Genomic DNA, 21,818 nt, shown 5'->3' on the forward strand with positions numbered 1-21,818 from the left:
AAGACGCAAACAGCAGCACAGACAATTGTGGGCATCGGATCAGGGTAAAACCAATACTGATTACCAGGGCCCAAGGGGAGAGGCCTTGAAAAGTCTGGAATATATTTCCATTTTACCTGATATTTTATTCTAATAACATTTGCTAATGCATATCAGATGAAATGGGTGTTAGTGTATTACAGAATAACTTGGTTGGATTGACTATTTTGTATACAAAAGTTGTCTCACCCCCTTGCTACTAATGCCAAATGGTTTAGTTCAAATCTGCATGTGACACGCTTAGCTAGTCTTGGCTGAGCTGCCTATGGAGCTTAAACTTGCTGTAGAAATGTCTTTTCCTCAAAGAAAGCCTTCAACCATGTGCTACCAAAAAGAAAGGAAAGACATGGAGTGAGGAGAGAAAACAGAATGAGGGAAACAATTGGGTAACTGACTTCAAAGAAAGGTGGAGCAATCTAACTAGACAACTAAATCCATGGTGTTTGTCAGGGACCAGCTTTTGTTAGGCATGAGGAGTCGCGAAGGATTTCAAAAGGTTTTTATTTTACCCATCAAAAATTTGACAACAAATAAAGATAAAGTTTAAGTCCTTAAAAGAGGTTAACAAAACAAACAAACTGAACTTAAGCTCTGAACATAACAAACCCAAAATACAACTGGACCTCCCATACAAGAAACAAACAATGGGGACTTATATACTCATGATCAGATCCAGGAAGCTTTGACTCCAAGGGAGACTAACAATAACACTAATATGTAATTACAACAACAACAAAAGAAAACAACCTCAAACACCTCTACTCCAAAAGAAATGTAACCTTAATTAACACTAGAAAATGCATCTCCCAAGGAAAATACGCGGGGAATGCTGAATAGCTGAACTGCTAAAGCTAACCTGATTGAATAGGGCCACTGAATCTGTAAGAAGAAGCTTGAAGTAGAGAGAATAGTTGAAAAAGTGGAAAATCGCTAAAAGTCTAAAGTTGACGCCTAAACTGTTGGTCTTTGGGGTGCTGAAAAATGACAAAATATGTAGAATCATTGTGGAAGTCCTTTAGCTGAAGCTGGGAAGAATAGCTTGAAAAAAAGTGGAAACTGGTCTCAATAAGCTAAAGAAAAGCAAGAGAGGGAGGGAGGAGGGATGGAGAGAAAGAAGGGAGAGAGAGAGAAAAAAAGAGAAAAGAGACAGGGAGAGAGGGAGGGAGAAGGTGGGATGAGAGAGAAGGAGGAGAGAGAAAAGAGAGAGAGAGACAGAGAGAGATGGAGGGAGAAGGTGGATGAGAGAGAAGGAGAGAGGAGGAAAGAGAGAGAGAGACAGAGAGAGAGATGGAGGGAGAATGAGGGATGGAGGAGAGGAAACAGAGAGAGGGAGGGAGAAGGAGGGACGGAGAGAGTGACAGAGAGAGAGAAAAATAGAAAGAAATCAGGGAGAGAGGAGAGAAAGAGAAAGAGAAAAGAGAGAGAGAGGGAGGGATGGAGAGAGACAGGAGAGAGGGGAGAAGGAGTGGATGGAGGAGAGAAAAGAGAGAGGAAACAGGGGAGAGAGAGAGAAAGAGAAAGAGAAACAGAGAGATAGGGAGAGTGGAGGGAGAAGGCTGGAGGAGAAAGAAGGAGAGAAGGGAGAAAAAGAGAAAGAGACAGGGAGAGAGGGAGGGAGAAGACGGATGAGAGAGAAGGAGAGAGAGAGAAAACAGAGAGAGAGACAGAGAGAGGATGAGAAGGAGGGAGGAGAGAGGAAGAGAGGAGAAAGGAGTGGAGGGAGAGAGGACAGAGAGAGAGAAAAGAGAGAGAAACAGGGAGAGAGAGAGAAAGAAAAGAGAAACAGAGAGATAGAGAGGGAGGGAGAAGGCGGATGGAGAAAGAAGGAGAGAGAGAAAAAGAGAGAGAGAGAGAGAGGACAGGAGAGACAGAGAGAGAGAGAGTGGAGTGGATGGAGAGGACAGAGAGAAAGGGAGACAGGGGATGGAGAGAGAAAGAAAAGAGAAAACTGAGAGATAGAGGGGGAGGAGAGAAGACTGTGAGAGAGAAGTGGAGAGAGACACACCAGGAGAAAAGAAAGAGGAGAAAAGAAGAAAAGAAAAGAGAGAATAAGATAAAATGTGTGAAAAGAACAAGAACATAAACTAACCAACACACCTTAGGAAGTGAAGAAGAGAACACGAAAAGGAACATCTGAGCACAAGGCTAGACAAGGATGAACTAAAAGAAGAAGGAGAGACAAAAAAAAAACCAGAGGAGACAAGGGGAGAGGAGAGAAGAGATGGAGTAAGAGAAAGACAAAGATGGAGAAGAATGGAAGAAGAAGGAGAGTGAAAAAAACCAAAAAGAGGAAAGAAAGAACACAGAGAGAGACAGGAGGAGATGGAGGAAAGAGGGAAGGGGATGAAAGAGAAAAAAGAGACATAGAGAAAGAGGAAGGAAAGCACATGGAAAGAGCTGGAAAGGAGAGACAGGAATGAAGAGGAAAAAGAAGAAGAGAGGTGAAGAGTAAATGGAAGAGAGAAAATGGAGAGAGGAGAAATAGAATAAAGGAGTGATGGAGAAGAGTAAGAGAAAGAATAGTGAAACGAAGAAGACAGGAGGAGAGAGAGGAAAGAAAAGAGGAAACAGAGATAGAGGAAAGGAGAATGGAATATTGTGAAGGAAGAGAAGGAGAAAGGAGAGAGAAAATAAAGAGGAAAAAGAACAAAGAGAGAGGGAGGAGGGATGGAGGAAGAGAGAGAGAAAGAGAAAGAGACAGGGAGAGGGAGGAGAAAATAGAGGAGAGAAGGAGAGAGAGAGAAAGAAAAAGAGAAGAGGAACAGAGAGAGGGGAGAAGGAGGATGAGAGAAGGAGAGAGAAAGAGAGAGAAGAGAGAAAGAAGGAAGGAGGGAAAGAGAGAGACAGAGGGGAGGAGGAATGGATGGAGAGGAGGAGAGAGAGAACAGGAGAGTAGAGAAAGAAAAGAGAAGAACAGAGAGAAGGAGGAGAAAGAAAGAGAGAGAAAGAGAGAAAGGAGGAAGAGGAGGGAGGGATGGAGAGAGGGAAGAAAGAGAAAGATGAGAAGAGAGAAAAAGGAGAGAAGAGAAGAGAAAGAGAGAAAGAGAAGGAAGGAGAGGAGAAAAGGGAAAGAGAGAAAAAGAGAGAGAGGAGAATGAAAGAAGGAAAAGAAGAGAGAGAAAGAGAGAAAGAAGGAGAAAGGAGAGAGAGGAAAAGAGAAAGAGAAAGAGAGAGACAGGGAAGGGAGGAGGAGGAAGGAGAGAAGAGACAGAGAGAGAGAGAGGGAAGGAGGGAGAGAGAAGGAGAGAGAGAAAAGAGGAAGAGAAAGGAAGAGAGAAGGAGAGGAGAGAAGGAGAAAGAAAAAATGGGAAAGAAAGAGAAAAAGAAAGAGAAAGGAGGAAGGAGAGACAAAGAGAGAGAGAAAAGAGAAGGAGGAAAGAGGAAAGAGAAAGAGAAAGGAGAGAAGGAGAAAAAGAGAAAAGAGAAGGAGAAGGAGGGGAGAGAGGAAAGAGAGAGAAAAGGAGAGAGAAGAAAAAAGAAAGAAAGAGAGGATGGAGAAGGAGAGGAGAAAAAGAGACAAGGAGAGGAGAGAGAGGAAAGAGAAGGAGAGAGAAAAAGAGAAAGAGGAAGAAGAGAGGAGGAGAGAGGAGAAAGAAGAGAAGAGGAGAGAAGGAGAGAGAGAAAGAAAAGAGAGGAGAGGAAAAAGGAAGAGAGAAAGAGAGAAAGAGAAGAGAGGAGAGAGAAGGAGAGGATGGAGGAGAGGAGAGGAGAAAAAAAAAGAAAAGGAGAGAGAGAAAGGAAAGAAAAGAGAGAGTAAGGAGAGAAAAAGGAGAGATAGAAAAGAAAGAGAGAAAGAAGGGGGAGAAAGGGGAGGGAAGAGAAAGCGGGATGGAGAGAGAAGGAGAGAGAGAAGAAAGAGAGAGAGAGGGAGAAGGGATGGAGAGAGGACAGAGAGAGAGAAATAGAGAGGAACAGGAGAAAAGAGAAGAGATAGAGGGGAGGAGGGAGAAGGAGGGATGGAGAGAAAGAGAGAGAGAGAAAAGAGAGAGAGGAGAGGAGAAGAGAGAAGAGGAAGAGAGACAGAGAAAAAGAGACAGAGAGAGAGAGGGGAAAGACAGAGATGGAGGGCGGCTTTGGTAGCCGTAGTTCTGTATAGACTACTGTTCATATTACTACCTGTAGTATCTGTATAGACTACTGTTCATATTACTGCCTGTAGTATCTGGGTGTGTGTCTGTGAAAGTGTTGTCATGGTAACCATGGCCTGGGAATGTTTACTTGCTTTGATGTCTGTAATCAAGCTACGAGCCTGTCACCTGCTGAATCTGTCAGCTGTGCTGTGCTGCAGCTATTCAGAGTCCTCGGGCGAGCTCCCAAACAAAGCCTCACTGTGGCAACACCATAACTGCTATCAGTCAAATGACGTGATCCTGAGCATCACAAGGCCTTTGTGAACGTATCGGTATAAAATTTATATGGATAAACGTAAAAATGTGGTCATATCAGCGATTTCAAAAAGTGGTTCGTTCAGTGTTTCGCTGGGAAATATCTAGGAGTTTGATCATTGAAGCCAATGGAGAACGATATGGACATCTTGTCATTTTGGAGCTCAACCAGCCAAAAGTAAAGGCGGTTATCACAAAACTGAGCAGATTTCCTGAAACTAGACAAAAATACCTACGTTTTGATGTATAAATTGTGTATGACAAGTAGATATTGTGGGCGTGAGAGCAGTTTACAGACAAGGAACTAAGATAATTTTTTCGAAGCTTCACCCTCTAGCTGTGATGTCATCCACTCTAGCAAACGCAATACACACCCTGTTTAATCGATAAAATTTCCTGAAATAATCACTAAACTTAAACAGATTTTTCACAAAAACTGTAAAAGATATCAAAACACTGAGCACACCCCGAATACCTGAATATTTTGTGAACATTTTACATTTTGAATCACGTCTGTAGGTGGAAGAATGTAGGAGGAGATACATGTTGAAGCAGAAGAGGATTTCAAGTTGTTGAAGGCTGCTCTCATTCACTTCAATGTTAAAAAAAAGTGTTAAAAAGCTTAAAATTTGAAAAAGTATAAATAGTAGAAAAAAAGTTGAAGAAGTCCCATCATTAGCTGAAAGAGCTGAACATTTGAAAAGTTGAATGGTTTAAATAGGTGAAAGTATGCAGAAGTTACAGAGAGCCAAAAAACGTACGGAAGAGGGAATAAGCAGAAGCAGAAAAATAAAGAAAATGGCCGACAGAAACAACAATAGTTGGAATGCTGTAGAACAGCATTCCCACTAATAAATAAAACCGAATAACAATAGGTGGAATGCTGTAGAACAGCATTCCCCCAATTAACTGAATAAATGTACTAAAGACAATACAAATCAAAACTCAAATATCTTGAGGACAAATAAAGCTAACTCCCCCCTGACATAACAAGTAGTGGTAGAGTCCAATTTAGCCACCACCCCTATAAAGCTGCTGTAGTTCCAGATGCCACTCTTTTGTCCCTGCAGCCTGCATGCCTCACTCCAGGGTGTGGAATCCGCAACACTGGTAAGCTCAAAGAAAAGAGTTATATCAGAAAACCAATCCAAAACTAATAAAGTATATATGTAAACCAAATCCAGTGCCCTGTAAGTTATTTAAAACTAAATGTTTACAACAAAATATATAATGTGTCTGAAAAGATATAGAAACCAATCTTAAGGAAAACAGCATGAACTAAGATAAATGTGAGTGTATGAGGTTACCGCCTTTAAGATGGCTGCGTGGCCACGGCTGTGGCCAACACAGTGCTAAACTGCTTGAATATCTCCGTGACTGTTAGCGCTAAAAAACGGACTGTGTCTTTTATTTATCTTGGACTTATATTCATTCTTAGTTTTTCTTAGATTGCTTCCTTAAACCATCTGGCATGGTTGGGCTTAGATAGCCCTTGCATGAATTGCCCAGTTAGGACCCACATAAGATCCTTACAGAGCCCACTTTAAGCCCATAGGGGCATTCACGGTTGAATCCTGGTGCAAGCCCACTTTAAACCCCTTTGGGCAGGTGGGGCCCCAATGGGTCTGGCATGAATTGCCCAGTTAGGATCCACATAAGACTCTTACAGAGCCCATTTAAAGCCCATCTGGGTAGCCATGGTTGGATCCCGGGTGTAAGCCCACTTTAGACCCATTTGGGCAGGTGGGGCCCAAATGGGTCTGACATGAAGTGCCCAATTAAGACCCATGCAGTACCCTTACAGGTCCCACTTTTAGTATGTCTGGGCTTCCACGCCCAGTCAGCAATGACATGTGGGGCCCAGATTAGGGCTTCATGGGTGGCAAATGTGGGCCCCATTATGGGCTTACACCCGGGATCCACATTGGGGCAAGCCGTGGAAGCCCAGACATACTAAAAGTGGGACCTGTAAGGGTACTGCATGGGTCTTAATTGGGCACTTCATGTCAGACCCATTTGGGACCCACCTGCCCAAATGGGTCAAAAGTGGGCTTGCACCTGGGATCCAACCATGGCTACCCAGATGGGCTTTAAATGGGCTCTGTAAGGGTCTTATGTGGGATCTTAACCTGGCAATTCATAACAGACCCATTTGGGCCCCACCTGCTTAAAGGGCGTTTAAAATGGGCTTGCACCCAGGATCCACACGGGGGCCAGCCGTGGATGCCCAGATGGGTTTTAAGTGGGACCTGTAAGGGTCTTATGTGGGTCTTAACTGGGTAATTCATATCAGACCCATTTGGGCCACACCTGACTAAAGGGGTTTAAAGTGGGCTTGCACCAGGATTCAACCGTGAATGCCCCTATGGGCTTAAAGTGGGCTCTGTAAGGATCTTATGTGGGTCCTAACTGGGCAATTCATGCAAGGCCTATCTAAGCCCAACCATGCCAAATGGTTTAAGGAAGCAATCTAAGAAAAACGAAGAATGAATATAAGTCCAAGATAAATAAAAGACACATGACGCTTTGAACTGCAAGAAATATATTGTTAAATTGAACAACAAAAATTATGTTTAAAAAACAATTTAAATGTCACAACATACAGGTAAACAAATCAAAAATACATTTTTAAAAAATCTCTGAAAAAAAAAAAAAACACCTCCAAAAAATACATTAATACAAAATACACTCATGGCGTCTGTGTGGTGGACGCTCCTTTTTCCCTTTGGGCTCTTGCAGCCCTCTCCCCTCCATGGTCACGTGCGCCGTTAACCACTTCTTTGCGGTTCACAATTTGAGTCATTGCATTACTCTTCAGTGCACCTAAAAACAAAGGAGCATAAGTCAATTTAGCAAGGTTCTTTTTTGCTCCAACAAGTGCATGTTCTGCTCTTTCAATGGGTTGTCTCAGTCCGTTTTTTAGCGCTAACAGTCACGGAGATATTCAAGCAGTTTAGCACTGTGTTGGCCACAGCCGTGGCCACGCAGCCATCTTAAAGGCGGTAACCTCATACACTCACATTTATCTTAGTTCATGCTGTTTTCCTTAAGATTGGTTTCTATATCTTTTCAGACACATTATATATTTTGTTGTAAACATTTAGTTTTAAATAACTTACAGGGCACTGGATTTGGTTTACATATATACTTTATTAGTTTTGGATTGGTTTTCTGATATAACTCTTTTCTTTGAGCTTACCAGTGTTGCGGATTCCACACCCTGGAGTGAGGCATGCAGGCTGCAGGGACAAAGGGGTGGCATCTGGAACTACAGCAGCTTTATAGGGGTGGTGGCTAAATTGGACTCTACCACTACTTGTTATGTCAGGGGGGAGTTAGCTTTATTTGTCCTCAAGATATTTGAGTTTTGATTTGTATTGTCTTTAGTACATTTATTCAGTTAATGTTAATTAAGATTACATTTCTTTTGGAGTAAGTGTTTAGTTGTTTTCTTTTGTTATTTGTAATTTACATATTAGAGTTATTGTTAGTCTCCCCCTGGGTGTCAAACCTGGTCTGATCACCCAGTATATAAGTCCCCATTGTTTCTTGTATAGGAGGTCAGTTGTATTTTTGAGTTTGTTATGTTCAGAGCTTAAGTTCAGTTTGTTTGTTTAACCTCTTTTAAGGGCCCAAACTTTATCTTTATTTGTTGTCAGAATTTTTTGTGGGTAAAATAAAAAAAACCTTTTTTGAAATCTCCTTGCGACTCCTCATGCCTAACTGCTTGGTCCCTGACAAGCACCATGGATTTCGTTTTCTAGTTAGTGCTCACCTTTCTTTGAAAAGAAGTCAGTTACCAATTGTTTCCCCTCATTCTGTTTTCTCTCCTCCTCCTGTCTTTCCTTTCTTTTTGGTAGCATGATTTGGCTTTCTTTGAGAAAAGACATTTCTACAGCAGAAGTTTGCGCTCCACCAGACGCTCAACTGAACTAGCTAACGTAATGCATGCAGGTGAACTAAACCATTTGGCACATTAGCAAGGGGGGGGGGGGTGAGACCTTTTTGTATACAAAATAGTCAATCAACCAAGTTATTCTGCCAATACACTAACACTACATTTCATCTGATATGCATTATGAAATGTTATTAGGAAATAAAAATATCCAGGTAAAATAAAATATATTCCAGACTTTTCAAGGGCCCTCTCTCCCCTTGGGCCCTGGTAATCAGTATTGGTTTTACCCTCGGTCCGATGCCCCTGGTGTCTGTGCTGCTGCTCATCTTTATCCAGAGAGAGCGAACACTAAGCGACGCACAGGTCTGCTTCAGAGCTCCGTGTATCGTGATATATTAATTATTGTCCAACTTCTCCCGCTGTTTTTCCTTTTGGTTAGATTCTACATCAGATTAAACAGCACAAACCAAAAATACAGACCACTGTACAATCTGCATCTGTTATTTTTATGGCAAAATAATATTTCAACTTACCTCAATTTGTGAATGTCTGATAGAAGTTCTCCTTGAAGTCACAGCTAGCAGCAGTGCTTTCCGAATGGACTGCTAACGTTTTGAGCGCGAAACAAGGCCTTTGCATACAGGCCCCTTATAGATGTCCTAAGAACTGCCTGACCAAATAACAATTAAATACAGTAAAATTCGTAAATTGAGAGAATTAACAAACGTTAACTGCTCCGCCGGCTTCATTATGAATGAGCCTAATTAGGTGCATAACAGGCGGAAAGAGTACTGAAAATCTGTACTCAAGTACAAGTACTGTTACATTGCTAAAATATTACTCTGTTACAAGTAAAAGTACTGGTGTTAGAGAAATACTCAAGTAAAAGTACAATTTGTAAAAAAAAAAAAAAAAAAAGTAAGTATTAGTTACTTTTAACCACCGTCACTTCTCCAGACTAGGGCTGGATGTGTGTTTTCCTTTACCAAAAGCTAAAATGCCAACAATCTATTAATCATTAATAATTGATTAGATACAAAACAAGTGTTTTTCCCTCATTTTTTTCTCAAACAGATCTACTGTACCTTTTACAGCCAACACATCAGTCATTGTTGGTGTATGAGCTACACCTTGATAGAAACACATGCTACTCCTTGGTCCAAGGACATCTAACAACACAGAAGTGGAAGACAGATTGATGATGAGGCCTCCTGCAAGTCCTTTTCTAACAAATATTGAATTACAATTTCCTAAGCGGTAATAAATGCATCATATTCATGTCCATAAAGGTACTAGCTGTCTGTGAGCTATTTGGCCTCATCTTCAAAATGAAGTACCGTAAAACTTCGAATAGGATCCCGGAGTTTTATTTGATCAAATAGACCATTGGGACAGGCATCTATGGGATGTGGATAACCGTATGGGGTTATTTGTAGGGATGCTTGACATTGATTTTGTACCGATATCCGATATACCAATATTGTCCAATGCTTAATTTCCGATACCGATATTAGCCGATACAGATACCAAAACATATGATCGTTTATAGGCTTACTGCCCACTGTTCCATGACTCCCTTGATACTGGGGATTTGAATGTTTTGAAGGACTAGCCAGCAACCGGTAGGCTAACTGGGGTCGCGGTGCCTACTACCCTTCCAAAAGATGCCAACTGAACATTTCTTTGACTGAGGTAAACTGAAAACAAATAGCAACACAAGAACAAAAATTCAACTCATTCCACTCATTGGGGCTTAGATCTGCCCTGCTCAAGAATTTATTTACTCTACAAACCCTGTGTGTATGCTGGTTGGCCAACAACCTACACCCAAATTTTGTCTGCATTCGCTTTGAGAGGAAACAAGCTTTCCAATAAGGTATAAAATGACATATTTTAGTCATTTTAAACCATTTCAAAAACCGATACCGATATTTACCGATATTGAATTTTAAAGCCAACATCGGCCGATAATATCGAGCATAGTTATTTGTCCAAGGGACAGGCGTCTGGGACTGGGCTATTATGTGAAGTGTTACGGTAGGCCTGCAACCTTTCTGAGATTCCACTAATCAGCATAATTCAACACAGCGTAAACTTTGACCTATTTTGATGTTTTTTACATTTTTGGGAAGTTACATTTTTCATTTTCTGCACGACTAACAAAAATGACTGATTGATTGTTTTGGCGAAAGATCTACATGTATGCAATGTTTGTTCTTTGGTGACTAGCGTGACTTGAAATGTATTGAGTTACAATTACTAAATCTCAACATGCTTGATTAGCCTAAATGTAGAGTTACTACAAGTTACTAAAAATTGTACAGTAAGTAATTACTTAACTCAATAGGCCTACATAGTTACTTTGCGCTTCTGCCATGCAGGACCCATATATGTGTTCCCAGATTAAACCCATGCCCACTCGGCACATAAATATGTCATGCAAGACCCATATATGTGTTCCCAGATCAAACCCATGCCCACTCGGCACATAAATATGTGATGCAAGACCCATATATGTGTTCCCAGATCAAACCCATGCCCACTCGGCACATAAAATGCCATGCAGGACCCATATATGTGTTCCCAGATCAAACCCATGCCCACTCGGCACATAAAAATGCCATGCAGGACCCATATATGTGTTCCCAGTTCAAACCCATGGCCACTTGGCCCATAAATATGTCATGCAAGACCCATATATGTGTTCCCAGATCAAACCCATGCCCACTCGGCACATAAATATGTCATGCAGGACCCATATATGTGTTCCCTGATCAAACCCATGCCCACTCGGCCCATAAAACTTCTATGCAGGATCCACGTATGCGTTCCCAGTTCAAACCCATGGCAACTTGGCCCATAAATATGCTATGCAGGACCCATATATGCGTTCCCAGATCAAACCCATGGCCACTTGGCCCATAAAAATGCCATGCAGGACCCATATATGTGTTCCCAGTTCAAACCCATGCCCACTTGGACCATAAATATGCCATTCAAGACCCATATATGTGTTCCCAGATCAAACCCATGCCCACTTGGCCCATAAATATGCTATGCAGGACCCATATATGTGTTCTCAGTTCAAACCCATGGCCACTTGGCCCATAAAAATGCCATGCAGGACCCATATATGTGTTCCCTGATCAAACCCATGGCCACTTGGCCCATAAAACTTCTATGCAGGATCCATATATGCGTTCCCAGTTCAAACCCATGGCAACTTGGCCCATAAAAATGCCATGCAGGACCCATATATGTGTTCCCAGTTCAAACCCATGGCCACTTGGCCCATAAAAAGGCCATGCAGGACCCATATATGTGTTCCCTGATCAAACCCATGCCCACTCGGCCCATAAATGTGCCATTCAAGACCCATATATGTGTTCCCAGATCAAACCCATGCCCACTTGGCCCATGAATATGCTATGCAGGACCCATATATGTGTTCTCAGTTCAAACCCATGGCCACTTGGCCCATAAAAATGCCATGCAGGACCCATATATGTGTTCCCAGATCAAACCCATGGCCACTTGGCCCATAAATATGCTATGCAGGACCCATATATGTGTTCTCAGTTCAAACCCATGGCCACTTGGCCCATAAAAATGCCATGCAGGACCCATATATGTGTTCCTTGTTCAAACCCATGGCCACTTGGCCCATAAAAACGCCATGCAGGACCCATATATGCATTCCCAGTTCAAACCCATGGCCACTTGGCCCATAAAAATGCCATGCAGGACCCATATATGCATTCCCAGTTCAAACCCATGGCCATTTGGCCCATAAACACTCTATGCAGGACCCATATATGCGTTACCAGATCAAACCCATGCCCACTTGGCCAATAAATATGCTATGCAGGACCCATATATGTGTTCTCAGTTCAAACCCATGGCCACTTGGCCCATAAACATTCTATGCAGGACCCATATATGCGTTCCCAGATCAAACCCATGCCCACTTGGCCCATAAACATTCTATGCAGGACCCATATATGCATTCCCAGATCAAACCCATGGCCACTTGGCCAATAAATATGCTATGCAGGACCCATATATGTGTTCTCAGTTCAAACCCATGCCCAATTGGCCCATGCCTGTCCCTTATGGGGCCCATGTAATCAGCTCATATGGGCTTCCTATGTGGGACTCATACTACAAAACCTACATGGGACCCGCTGATTTCACCCAGCCAAAGCCCATGCCCACACAGTAACCATGGAACCCGTACTTAACCCATCTGGGCCCCACATGTCATTGCTGGCTGGGACGGCTTGCCCCAATGTGGATCACGGGTGCAAGCCCATAATGGGGCCCACATTTGCCGCCCATGAAGCCCTCATCTGGACCCACATGTCATTGCTGGCTGGGTAGATTATAAAATAGCTCATCATTCCAGCTCCAATCTCAGAAGTCATCGGCTATCAGTCTGATGACTATTAGCCTCTGGGGGCAATGGGCAATATTCTACAGTTGTTTACAATGACAGTATTGTACTGTAATGTATTTCTGATCATTTGTTGAAAAAGAAACACTAACACTGCAATTTACTTCAGCAATTAAACTGATTACATCCTGCGTTATTTGGTGATTGATCGTGCTATTTATAGGGCAAAAATGCAGTGGTGGAATGTAACAAAGTACAAATTCTTTGTTACTGTACTTAAGTACGTTTTTCACGTATCTGTACTTTACTTAAGTAGAATCAATAGTGCATACTTTTGACTTTAACTTCGTTACATTTTGCAACAATTATGTATACTTTCTATTCCACTACATTTCTACAAGGTTCCGTTACATTTTCTGATCAGTTTTTGCCCCTGCCAAAAAGTCTTCCTGACCGTCACACGTTTGTCTCACCAGTGAAGTTTGCTTGCCATAGATATATAGGCACCGCCGATCCTTCATCTATGGTGCTCCAGAGCCCGGGTGCAGCGCTGCTAACCTTCCGTAATACAGCGTCCGGTGAAAGTGAAAATGTTTGTATTTTATTATTCCCGTTTTTAAATCATAGTTGCCATCTATTTCTCTCGACAGCATCGTTTACTCCTCCGTCAGGCAGCGTAAGACGCGTTCATATCTTATTTATTTGGCTGGACCTCTTCACATCTCCTCCCCATTTTCACTGCTTCACACACTTTATTTGCTTACTTGCATGGTTAAAGAAAATAAAACCGTCTTAAAATACATCCATGAATAAAACCAACCACATTCCGATTCTAACAACATATTTCCGTTTTTTGCTGGTTAGGATAGGAACTTCTTTTAAAAGCCAGGCCTTGTTTGTGGTAGTGGACATCTTCTACTTTTACTAAAGTAAATATGTCTCTGGTTATTTGTACTTTACTTAAGTAGTCTACTGAGATTCAGTACTTCCTCCACCACTGCAATGTACAAGTCATCTATGACTCCGACAACCATCTCTTGAATGCAGTCTCCCACTTCCTAGGAGGTGCACAGGAAGTGTCATGTCCTTATATGAGAATTTGCGGGGCGTTTTCTTATGCTAATTAGGAACAACTGGCACATGCTTTCAATTACAAAGACGTGAGATTCATCAATCCTAAGAACACAGGTGCAAACAATTCTGCTGTTTAAGAACACGTCATGAATCTGACATAGACTTTTCTTAGGGACTTTAAGAACATATTTAAGAGAAAACTTAGGAAGATATTGGCGATTGACTGTAGGTCACTATGTCCCCCATTTTGGTCCAGACTGAAATATCTTGATACATATTATTTACCCTTTTAAACTATGTAACTATTATATATGAGGTGTTTGGGTCTACTGGACCCGAGTGTACTTAATTGTAGGTGCTATGAAACTATGTTGTCTTTCTGCACCTGCTATTCCCACACAAAGCTAGAAAATTGTTACATTTCAAGCACTTTCACCTGTTCCGATTAAGTTCAAAGAAATAAGCACCAATAATTATCAAAAATCTTGTTTATATTTTTTTTTCCTTTTTTATAATTGAATTTCCTTGTTTTCTCACAAAAAACGAAAATGATCATATGATCATAAATGTGATCGCACATGGGTAATTTGCAAATATGAACCATAAATGATATATCATTGGTAATTGAGCTAAAGTACACTGTTATGGCTGTATTGATTTAAAAGCCTAATAATGTGGTGGGTCCACCAGACCTGGGAACATTGGCTGTGTAACAAAAATATGAACATTCATTATGCTACTACTGCCTACATGCGCAGAAGGCTACATAATATTTGCACGATTTCCAACAAGTCCTGTTACCAGCGTTGTTATCCGTGTTATTGGCACATGCATGCCGAATGTACATGAAGGATCTTTTTATGTGTTTTCAGGTGTGTCGATATGGACGGAGATTAGTTCTAAGACGCACAGCCTGTTTAAGGCATATTGAGGCGTTATCCCTGGCCTGGCAATCTGTATGAAAGGATCTGACATGGAATGGGGGAACAGAGTTGTTCAGAATGCTGGCATGTGATCTAAAATTCTTACAATAGGGCAGCATTATGCCGGTGTTGTTTGGTTCAGTGTAAAAAAGCAAAGATGTTGTAATGGCGGATCTAAGCTACATTTCTACAGGGGGCACCATCGAGACCATCCTGACTAACTGCACCACTGTGTGGTATGCCAGATGCACAGCCACTGAGCAAAAGGACCTGCATTGTGTAGTGAAGGCGGCCAAGTGCATTGTTGTGATGGAGCTGCCTAACCAAGCACCATTATCAGGGACACCACACACTATGGCCACTCCCTGTTTGAACCACTGCTGCCGAAAAACGTTTCAGGGCTGGATGTCCGTTACCTTTTGCTTTCTTTGTGTTGGAATTTTAAACTCCGGTAGATATATGAGGACTATGGTTAACTGCTCCTCAGATCTCTGCAGGGTAAATCAAGACAGCTAGCTAGACTATCTGTCAAAGCTGAGTTTTCTGTTGCACGACTATAACAACTTTTGAACGTACACGTTCCACCAAAACAAGTTCCTTTCCGAGGCTATTTTGCAGCTGCACTGTGGCTCCGTGTGGCGCCTAACACAATTGTGATTGGTTTAAACAAATGATTGGTTTAAAGAAGCCAATAAACCAAAGCATGTTTCTCTCCCATCCCAGAATGCTTTGTACTGAGGAATAGCTTCTTTCCCAGAGCAACCTTCCCTGCCCAACCCCAGAACAGATTACAACACACACACACACACACAGACACACACACACACACACACACACACACTGATGCTAATTGGCACAAATATGGTACAGACATGGATAGTTCACAGAAAACAAATCCTAATGATTTTTTTGGTGATCTCCTGACTTTTCATCTAGTGCCATCATCAGTTAAAAAATGCCCTTTGTTTGAATCTGCTTATAACTAATGACATGCCCATGTATATCAGTTTTGATTTTAACTACACTTTTCATGTGCGTAGCATGCTTACTAGCTGTGTTGACAGGACAATGCTTACTGTAGGTACAGCCTCACAGAGCTGCTGATTCTGAGAATCTGGGTCCATATCATAAACTTGCAGAGGTGAAAACTGTTAGCAAATTTTGTTAGCAAAAATGTGGTCACAACTGGTTCTTTTAGTGTAAAGCAAGTACATGTACAAGTATAAACACAATCCTATCACCAACACTGGTAATACACACAATAAAAAAAAAAAAATCCCATTCCCACCCACCTGCACGGTGTAGCTCCCCACGGTGGTGGCCCGCCGAGATCGTGCCGTCCGAGGGCCCTGCCTGCCGGCCACCAAGAACAGCTCAGCCAGCCGCTGCTCCATCAGGTTGGCAAAGCTCTGGTAGTTGGCCTCCAGAGAGGAGCTGTCCACGTCTTGGATCACTGTGAGGAGAGATGAGAGAGGACAGAGGAGGGATTTCAGGGGTAAAGAGGTGTTTAGGCAGGCAAAGAGGGGGCAAGAGAGGAGACAGGTGAATGGATGGAGAATGGTGTAGGAACGACAATATGAGGCAGGAGGCAGGGAAGGAAAAAATGGATGAGAGTACAGGATGAGTAAATGGAAGGAGAATGTGAAGATTGAGGACATGAGAAAATACCAAAGGAAGATCATTTGAGGACAATATTGATATTGAAGAGAACAAAAGGAGGAAAGAGGGTAAGATAAACACAAGACAGTAGATGAGTGTGATTGCATCAATCTTGCTCTAAATGGTTATCTTACTAGAGGCTTAAAGTGAGATGGAGCAGACAGACAGACTTCACACACACACACACACACACACACACACACACACACACACACACACACACACACACACACACACACAACAGCATCATTCACACCCGGTCGTGATGTGATCTCTCCCTCTGGCCCAGTCAGGAAGCTGTGAATTATACATCAATAGGGTTTTCCAAGGAACAGAGCAGCTAAAGACACTGAACACAGAGAGCACATGCAAGGGAGAGAGCAGGGGAGGGCTTATGACATCAGTGACCACTATGTCGTAACAACAGTTAGAAATACTAAAATACCTAAAACTAAACCACGCATTATCGTCAAGCGTAATATGAAGCACTTCTCAGAACAAGAATTCCTTAAAGGTGCTCTAAGTGATGTGACACGTTTTTTAGGCTAGATGTTGAAAGTGCCTGGAACCTCTTTTATAAGGGGTTTACTAATATAATTAATAAGTATGCTCCAATAAAGAAGTACAGAGTCAAAGGCTGAAACAATGCTTGGTTTTCACCTGATTTAGCAAATATGAATCAGAACTCTGACTGGCTGGTCTTCAGACAACTGCGCAATGCATGTCTCTCAATATTAGAAAAGCCAAAGCTGATCATTTTCTTTCTCAAACCACTAATAATCTGAATAATCCATCAAAATTTTGGAAAACTATCAAATCATTATCAGAAAACACTAAAGGCCAGGAGCTTCCCTCAAGCATTGTGATGGAATCTCAAAAAGTTACAGACAAGGCCAAAATGCTTGATTGTTTCAATGAACATTTCATAGCCTCAGGATTTTTATTTGAGTCATTCAGTCCTCAACATGAGTGTTCCTCTACAATGGAGACTGTTGGTCTCGATTCTTCTAGTCAGTCTTTTAGTTTCAGTCCTATCACAGTTTCAAACGTAACTTATAGCTGCAAGCAGCGATGGACTGGCCCTCGCGCATCACGCCTCTGCGCACGTTGGGGGTTACTGGCGGACGCCGCTCCTTGCAACCGTGCATTTGCGCAGCACTTAAACGGTTCAAATGTTATGAAAGGGGCGTGGCCTGAATAAGTGGGCGTGGTTATATTATAGGGGCCGGCTCAGTATCACATGTAGAACACACATTCTAAGTTTCATTTAAATCGGATGATGTTTGTCATATAAGGCAGATTTCCTGTTGCCAGCGGGGGGCGTTATGACCAAAAGTCAATATTGGCCTGTAGATGTCCTCAGGCATGGACCATTGTCAATCGTGAGAAATTTTGGGCAGATACAACAACGTACACTCAAGTTACAACAATTTCTTTGTTCATCGCTAAACACTCAAAATGGCCGCCACGCCACGCCCACACCGTTTGACGAAAAGTTTTTCTTTTAATAACTTTTCATCTTTAAGGTGTTGAGATGGTACAGACCAAACTTGAAGTCCATCGGATGAAATCTCTAGGAGGAGTTCGTTAAAGTATAGCACCTTGACTTTTAGGCCTACTGCCTGTTGCCACTAGGGGGCGCTATGACCTGTAGTCAATTTTGTCCGGTAAATGTCCTCAGAGTTAGAGTGTTATAAATTATGAAAAGTTTTGAGCCAGTTGGACAATGTACACTGAAGTTACACCCACTTCCTGTTTTGATGGCGAAACGCACAAAATGGCTGCCCTGCCACGGCCATGCCTTATGACGAAAGGTTTTTCTTTTAACAACTTTTCATCTTTATCGTCTTAAGATGGCACAGACCGAATTTGAAGTTAATCGGATGAAATCTCTAGGAGGAGTTCGTTAAAGTACGACATGTGGAAATGGCCTAAATCGCACTAATTTCGAACTTTGAAATCAAAATGGCGGACTTCCTTTTGGGTTTAGGGTATGGCTCCAATGCCTTTTTTTGTACATCTTGAAATGCTAAATATGTGTGCCAGTTTCGTGAGTCTATGTTAAACGCACTTTATCGCTCAATTGTTTTTACTTTGTAGGATGCGCTAGCAAGCCATTTTTGTGCGCCTATTCCCGAAACCCTTAAAATACGTACATTTTCAACACACTTGATGCAGCGCCAATTTTGGTGAGTTTTTGAATATGTTAAGCCCCTCAAAAAGGCGATTCATTTGCAGAAAATAATAATAATTCCTTCAGTTTCAATAGGGCCTTCGCCGCTGTCGGCGCTCGGGCCCTAATAAAGCCCTCAAGCATTTGGACTAACTAAACGAACTAAATCTGCAGGCCCTGATAAACTGGATCCCTACTTTTTAAAGCTAGCAGGAAATGTTATTGCCGTGCCCTTAACTAATATTTAGGGCCCGAGCGTCGACAGCGGCGAAGGCCCTATTGAAACTGAAGGAATTATTATTATTAATTATTATTTACGTATTTTAAGGGTTTTGGGAATAGGCGCACAAAAATGGCTCGCTAGTGCCCCCTAGAAAGTTACAAAAATTGAGCCCCTGCAGTGCGTTTAATGTAGACTCACGAAACTTGGTACACATATGTACCATGTCCAGATGTACAAAACACTTCATTGAAGCCATACCCTAAACCCAACAGGAAGTCTGCCATTTTTAATTCAAAGTTCGAAATTAGTGCGATTTTGGCCATTTCCACGTCTTACTTTAACGAACTCCTCCTAGAGATTTCATCTGATCAACTTCAAACTCGGTCCGTGCCATCTTAAAATGTTAAAGATGAAAAGTTGTTAAAAGAAAAACTTTTCGTCATAGGGCGTGGCCGTGGCGGGGTGGCCATTTTGTGCGTTTGGCGGCCGAAACAGGAAGTTGGTGTAACTCGAGTGTACGTTGTCCAACTGGCTCGAAACTTTTCAGGATTCATGAGACTCCAACCCTGCTATTTTGAGTGTTTTGAGTTTATTTAAGTTGTTGTAACTTGAGCATACGTTGTCTACGTTGTTGTCTTGTCTTCCGATTTACATGAAACTTATAATGTGTGGTCTACATGTGATACTGAGCTGCCCCCTGTACTTTAACCATGCCCACTTAGTCAGGCCACGCCCCCTTTCATAACATTTGAACCGTTTAAGGTAGAGTCTTGTGTGAGGTGTCATTAAACTCAGCAGAGACTTCATTCTTCATTGGTGATGGTTTGACCCACCCCCTAAGCTTTAGCCACGCCCACTTTTATAACTAATGACCCGTTTGAAGTAGACCATTGTGTGAGGTATGATTGAACTCAGCAGAAACTTCCTTCTTCATTGGTGATGGTTTGGCCACGCCCCTATATGTAAGCCACTCCCCCTTTTATAACTAATGACCTGTTTGATGTACACTCTTGTATGACATATTGAACTCAGCAGAGAGTTCCTTTTTAATTGGTGATGGTTTGACCCGCCCCCTATGCTTTAGCCACGCCCCTTTTCACAGCCAATGAACCGTATGACGTAGAGTCTTGTGTGAGGTATCGTTGAACTCGGCGGGGAGTTCCCTTTTCATTGTTGACGATTTGCGGTGTCTGAGTGCACGGCAAATGCACGGGCACAAGAAGCGGCGTCCGCCGGTAACCCCAACGGGCGCAGAGGCGTGAAGGGCCCGTCCATCGCTGCTCGCAGCTTTAATTCTTTCTTTCTATTCTTTTTCCCATCAAATGAATTGGCTTTTTGAGGGGCTTAACATATTCAAAAACTCACCAAATTTGGCGGTCGCATCAAGTCTGGTGAAAGTTTACGTATTTTAAGGGTTTCAGGAATAGGCGCACAAAAATGGCTCGCTAGCGCCCCCAAGAATGAATAAATTGAGCCCCTGCAGTGCGTTTAACGTAGACTCACGAAACTTGGTACACATATGTACCATGTCAAGATGTACAAAAAAACTTCATTACAGCCATACCCTAAACCAAACAGGAAGTCCACCATTTTGATTTCAAAGTTCGAAATTAGTGCAATTTTGGCCACTTCCACATGTCGTACTATAACGAACTCCTAGAGATTTCATCCGATCAACTTCAAACTCGGTCTGTGTCATCTTAAGATGTTAAAGATGAAAAGTTGTTAAAAGAAAAACTTTTCGTCATAGGGCGTGGCTGTGGCGGGGCGGCATTTTGTGCATTTTGCCGCCAAAACAGGAAGTGGGTGTAACTCGAGTGCAGTGTATGACAAACATCATCCGATTTACATGAAACTTATCTCATAGATAACTCAGCAGAGACTTCATTCTTCATTGGTGATGGTTTGACCTGCCCCCTATGCTTTGGCCACGCCCCCTTTCATAGCTAATGAACCGCATGACGTAGAATCTTGTGTGAGGTATCGTTGTACTCGGCAGGGAGTTCCCTTTTCATTGGTGATGATTTGCGGTGTCTGAGTGCCACGCAAATGCACGGTCGCAAGGAGCGGCGTCCGCCGGTAACCCCGACACGCGCAGAGGCGCGAGGGCCCGTCCATCGCTGCTCGCAGCTTTAATTTTAATCTGTGTTTGAACACAAATGTCATTCCTCCCATCTGGAAATCAGCCTTTGTGGTTCCCCTGCTAAAAGGTGGTGACCCTACCATCTTAAATAACTACAGACCAATCTCTAAACTGTCTGTCCTGGTCAAGGTTCTAGAATCCCTTGTCAGTGATCAGTTAAATAACTTTTTTAACATTTATAATGTGTTATCTGACTTCCAATCTGGTTTTAGAAAAGGGCATAGTACAACGTCAGCAGCTCTTAAGGTTTTAAATGACTTTGTTGAATCCATGGACAATAAGCAGCATTGTGCATCTCTTCATATACAAGGCTATTTTAGGTCTCTTTCCATCCTACCTTCTGACCTATATCAGTGTAAATAGTATCGGGACTTACAATCTTCGTTCCCAGGATCTTTTCCTTCTGTCTGTTCCAAAGGTTAGAACTGAGCTGGGGAAAAAGGCTTTTAAGTTTGCTGCTCCCTCTACATCTACTAACTGAGCTGGTCTCATTGGTCGCTTTTAAGAGGATGTTGATTGACTTGGAGGCAGCCACATCTGGCTGTAGATGTTTTGCATGATGTGTTTAGGATTGTAGTTGACTTTGAAGGATTTGCTGTTTTTAGTGTTTCTGTGTATTTTGTGTTTGTATGTACTGTATGTGTGGTTGTACTGCTGCCTGTCTTGGTCAGGACACTCGTGAAAAAGAGATGTTTAATCTCAATGAGTCTCTTCCTGGTTAAAAAAAAGGTAAAATAAAAAGAAATTAAAGCTGCGAGCAGCGATGGACGGGCCCTCGCGCCTCTGCGCGCGTCGGGGTTACCAGCGGACGCCGCTCCTTGCGACCGTGCATTTGCGCGGCACTCAGACGCCGCAAATCATCACCAATGAAAAGGGAACTCCCTGCCGATTTCAACGATACCTTACAC

At 42.4% G+C, this 21,818-nt stretch overlaps 1 protein-coding gene across 1 annotated transcript in view; it reads right to left on the reverse strand.

The window, feature by feature from the left end:
• Window positions 1–7,113: 7,113 nt before the first annotated feature.
• The window catches only part of LOC120564289 (UPF0606 protein KIAA1549L-like), a 176,384-nt gene continuing 161,679 nt past the window's right edge, over window positions 7,114–21,818 (reverse strand). Inside the window, exons 9-12 of the mRNA XM_039809146.1 lie at window positions 15,954–16,165; window positions 13,702–13,773; window positions 7,624–7,663; window positions 7,114–7,247 (exon numbers count right to left, since the gene is read on the reverse strand). Of these exons, the coding sequence (XP_039665080.1) occupies window positions 7,114–7,247; window positions 7,624–7,663; window positions 13,702–13,773; window positions 15,954–16,165 (458 nt within the window). The remainder of the gene's footprint in view (window positions 7,248–7,623; window positions 7,664–13,701; window positions 13,774–15,953; window positions 16,166–21,818) is intronic.

Source organism: Perca fluviatilis, chromosome 8, assembly GCF_010015445.1.
Source record: "Perca fluviatilis chromosome 8, GENO_Pfluv_1.0, whole genome shotgun sequence".
In the NCBI taxonomy this organism is placed as follows: domain Eukaryota; kingdom Metazoa; phylum Chordata; class Actinopteri; order Perciformes; family Percidae; genus Perca; species Perca fluviatilis.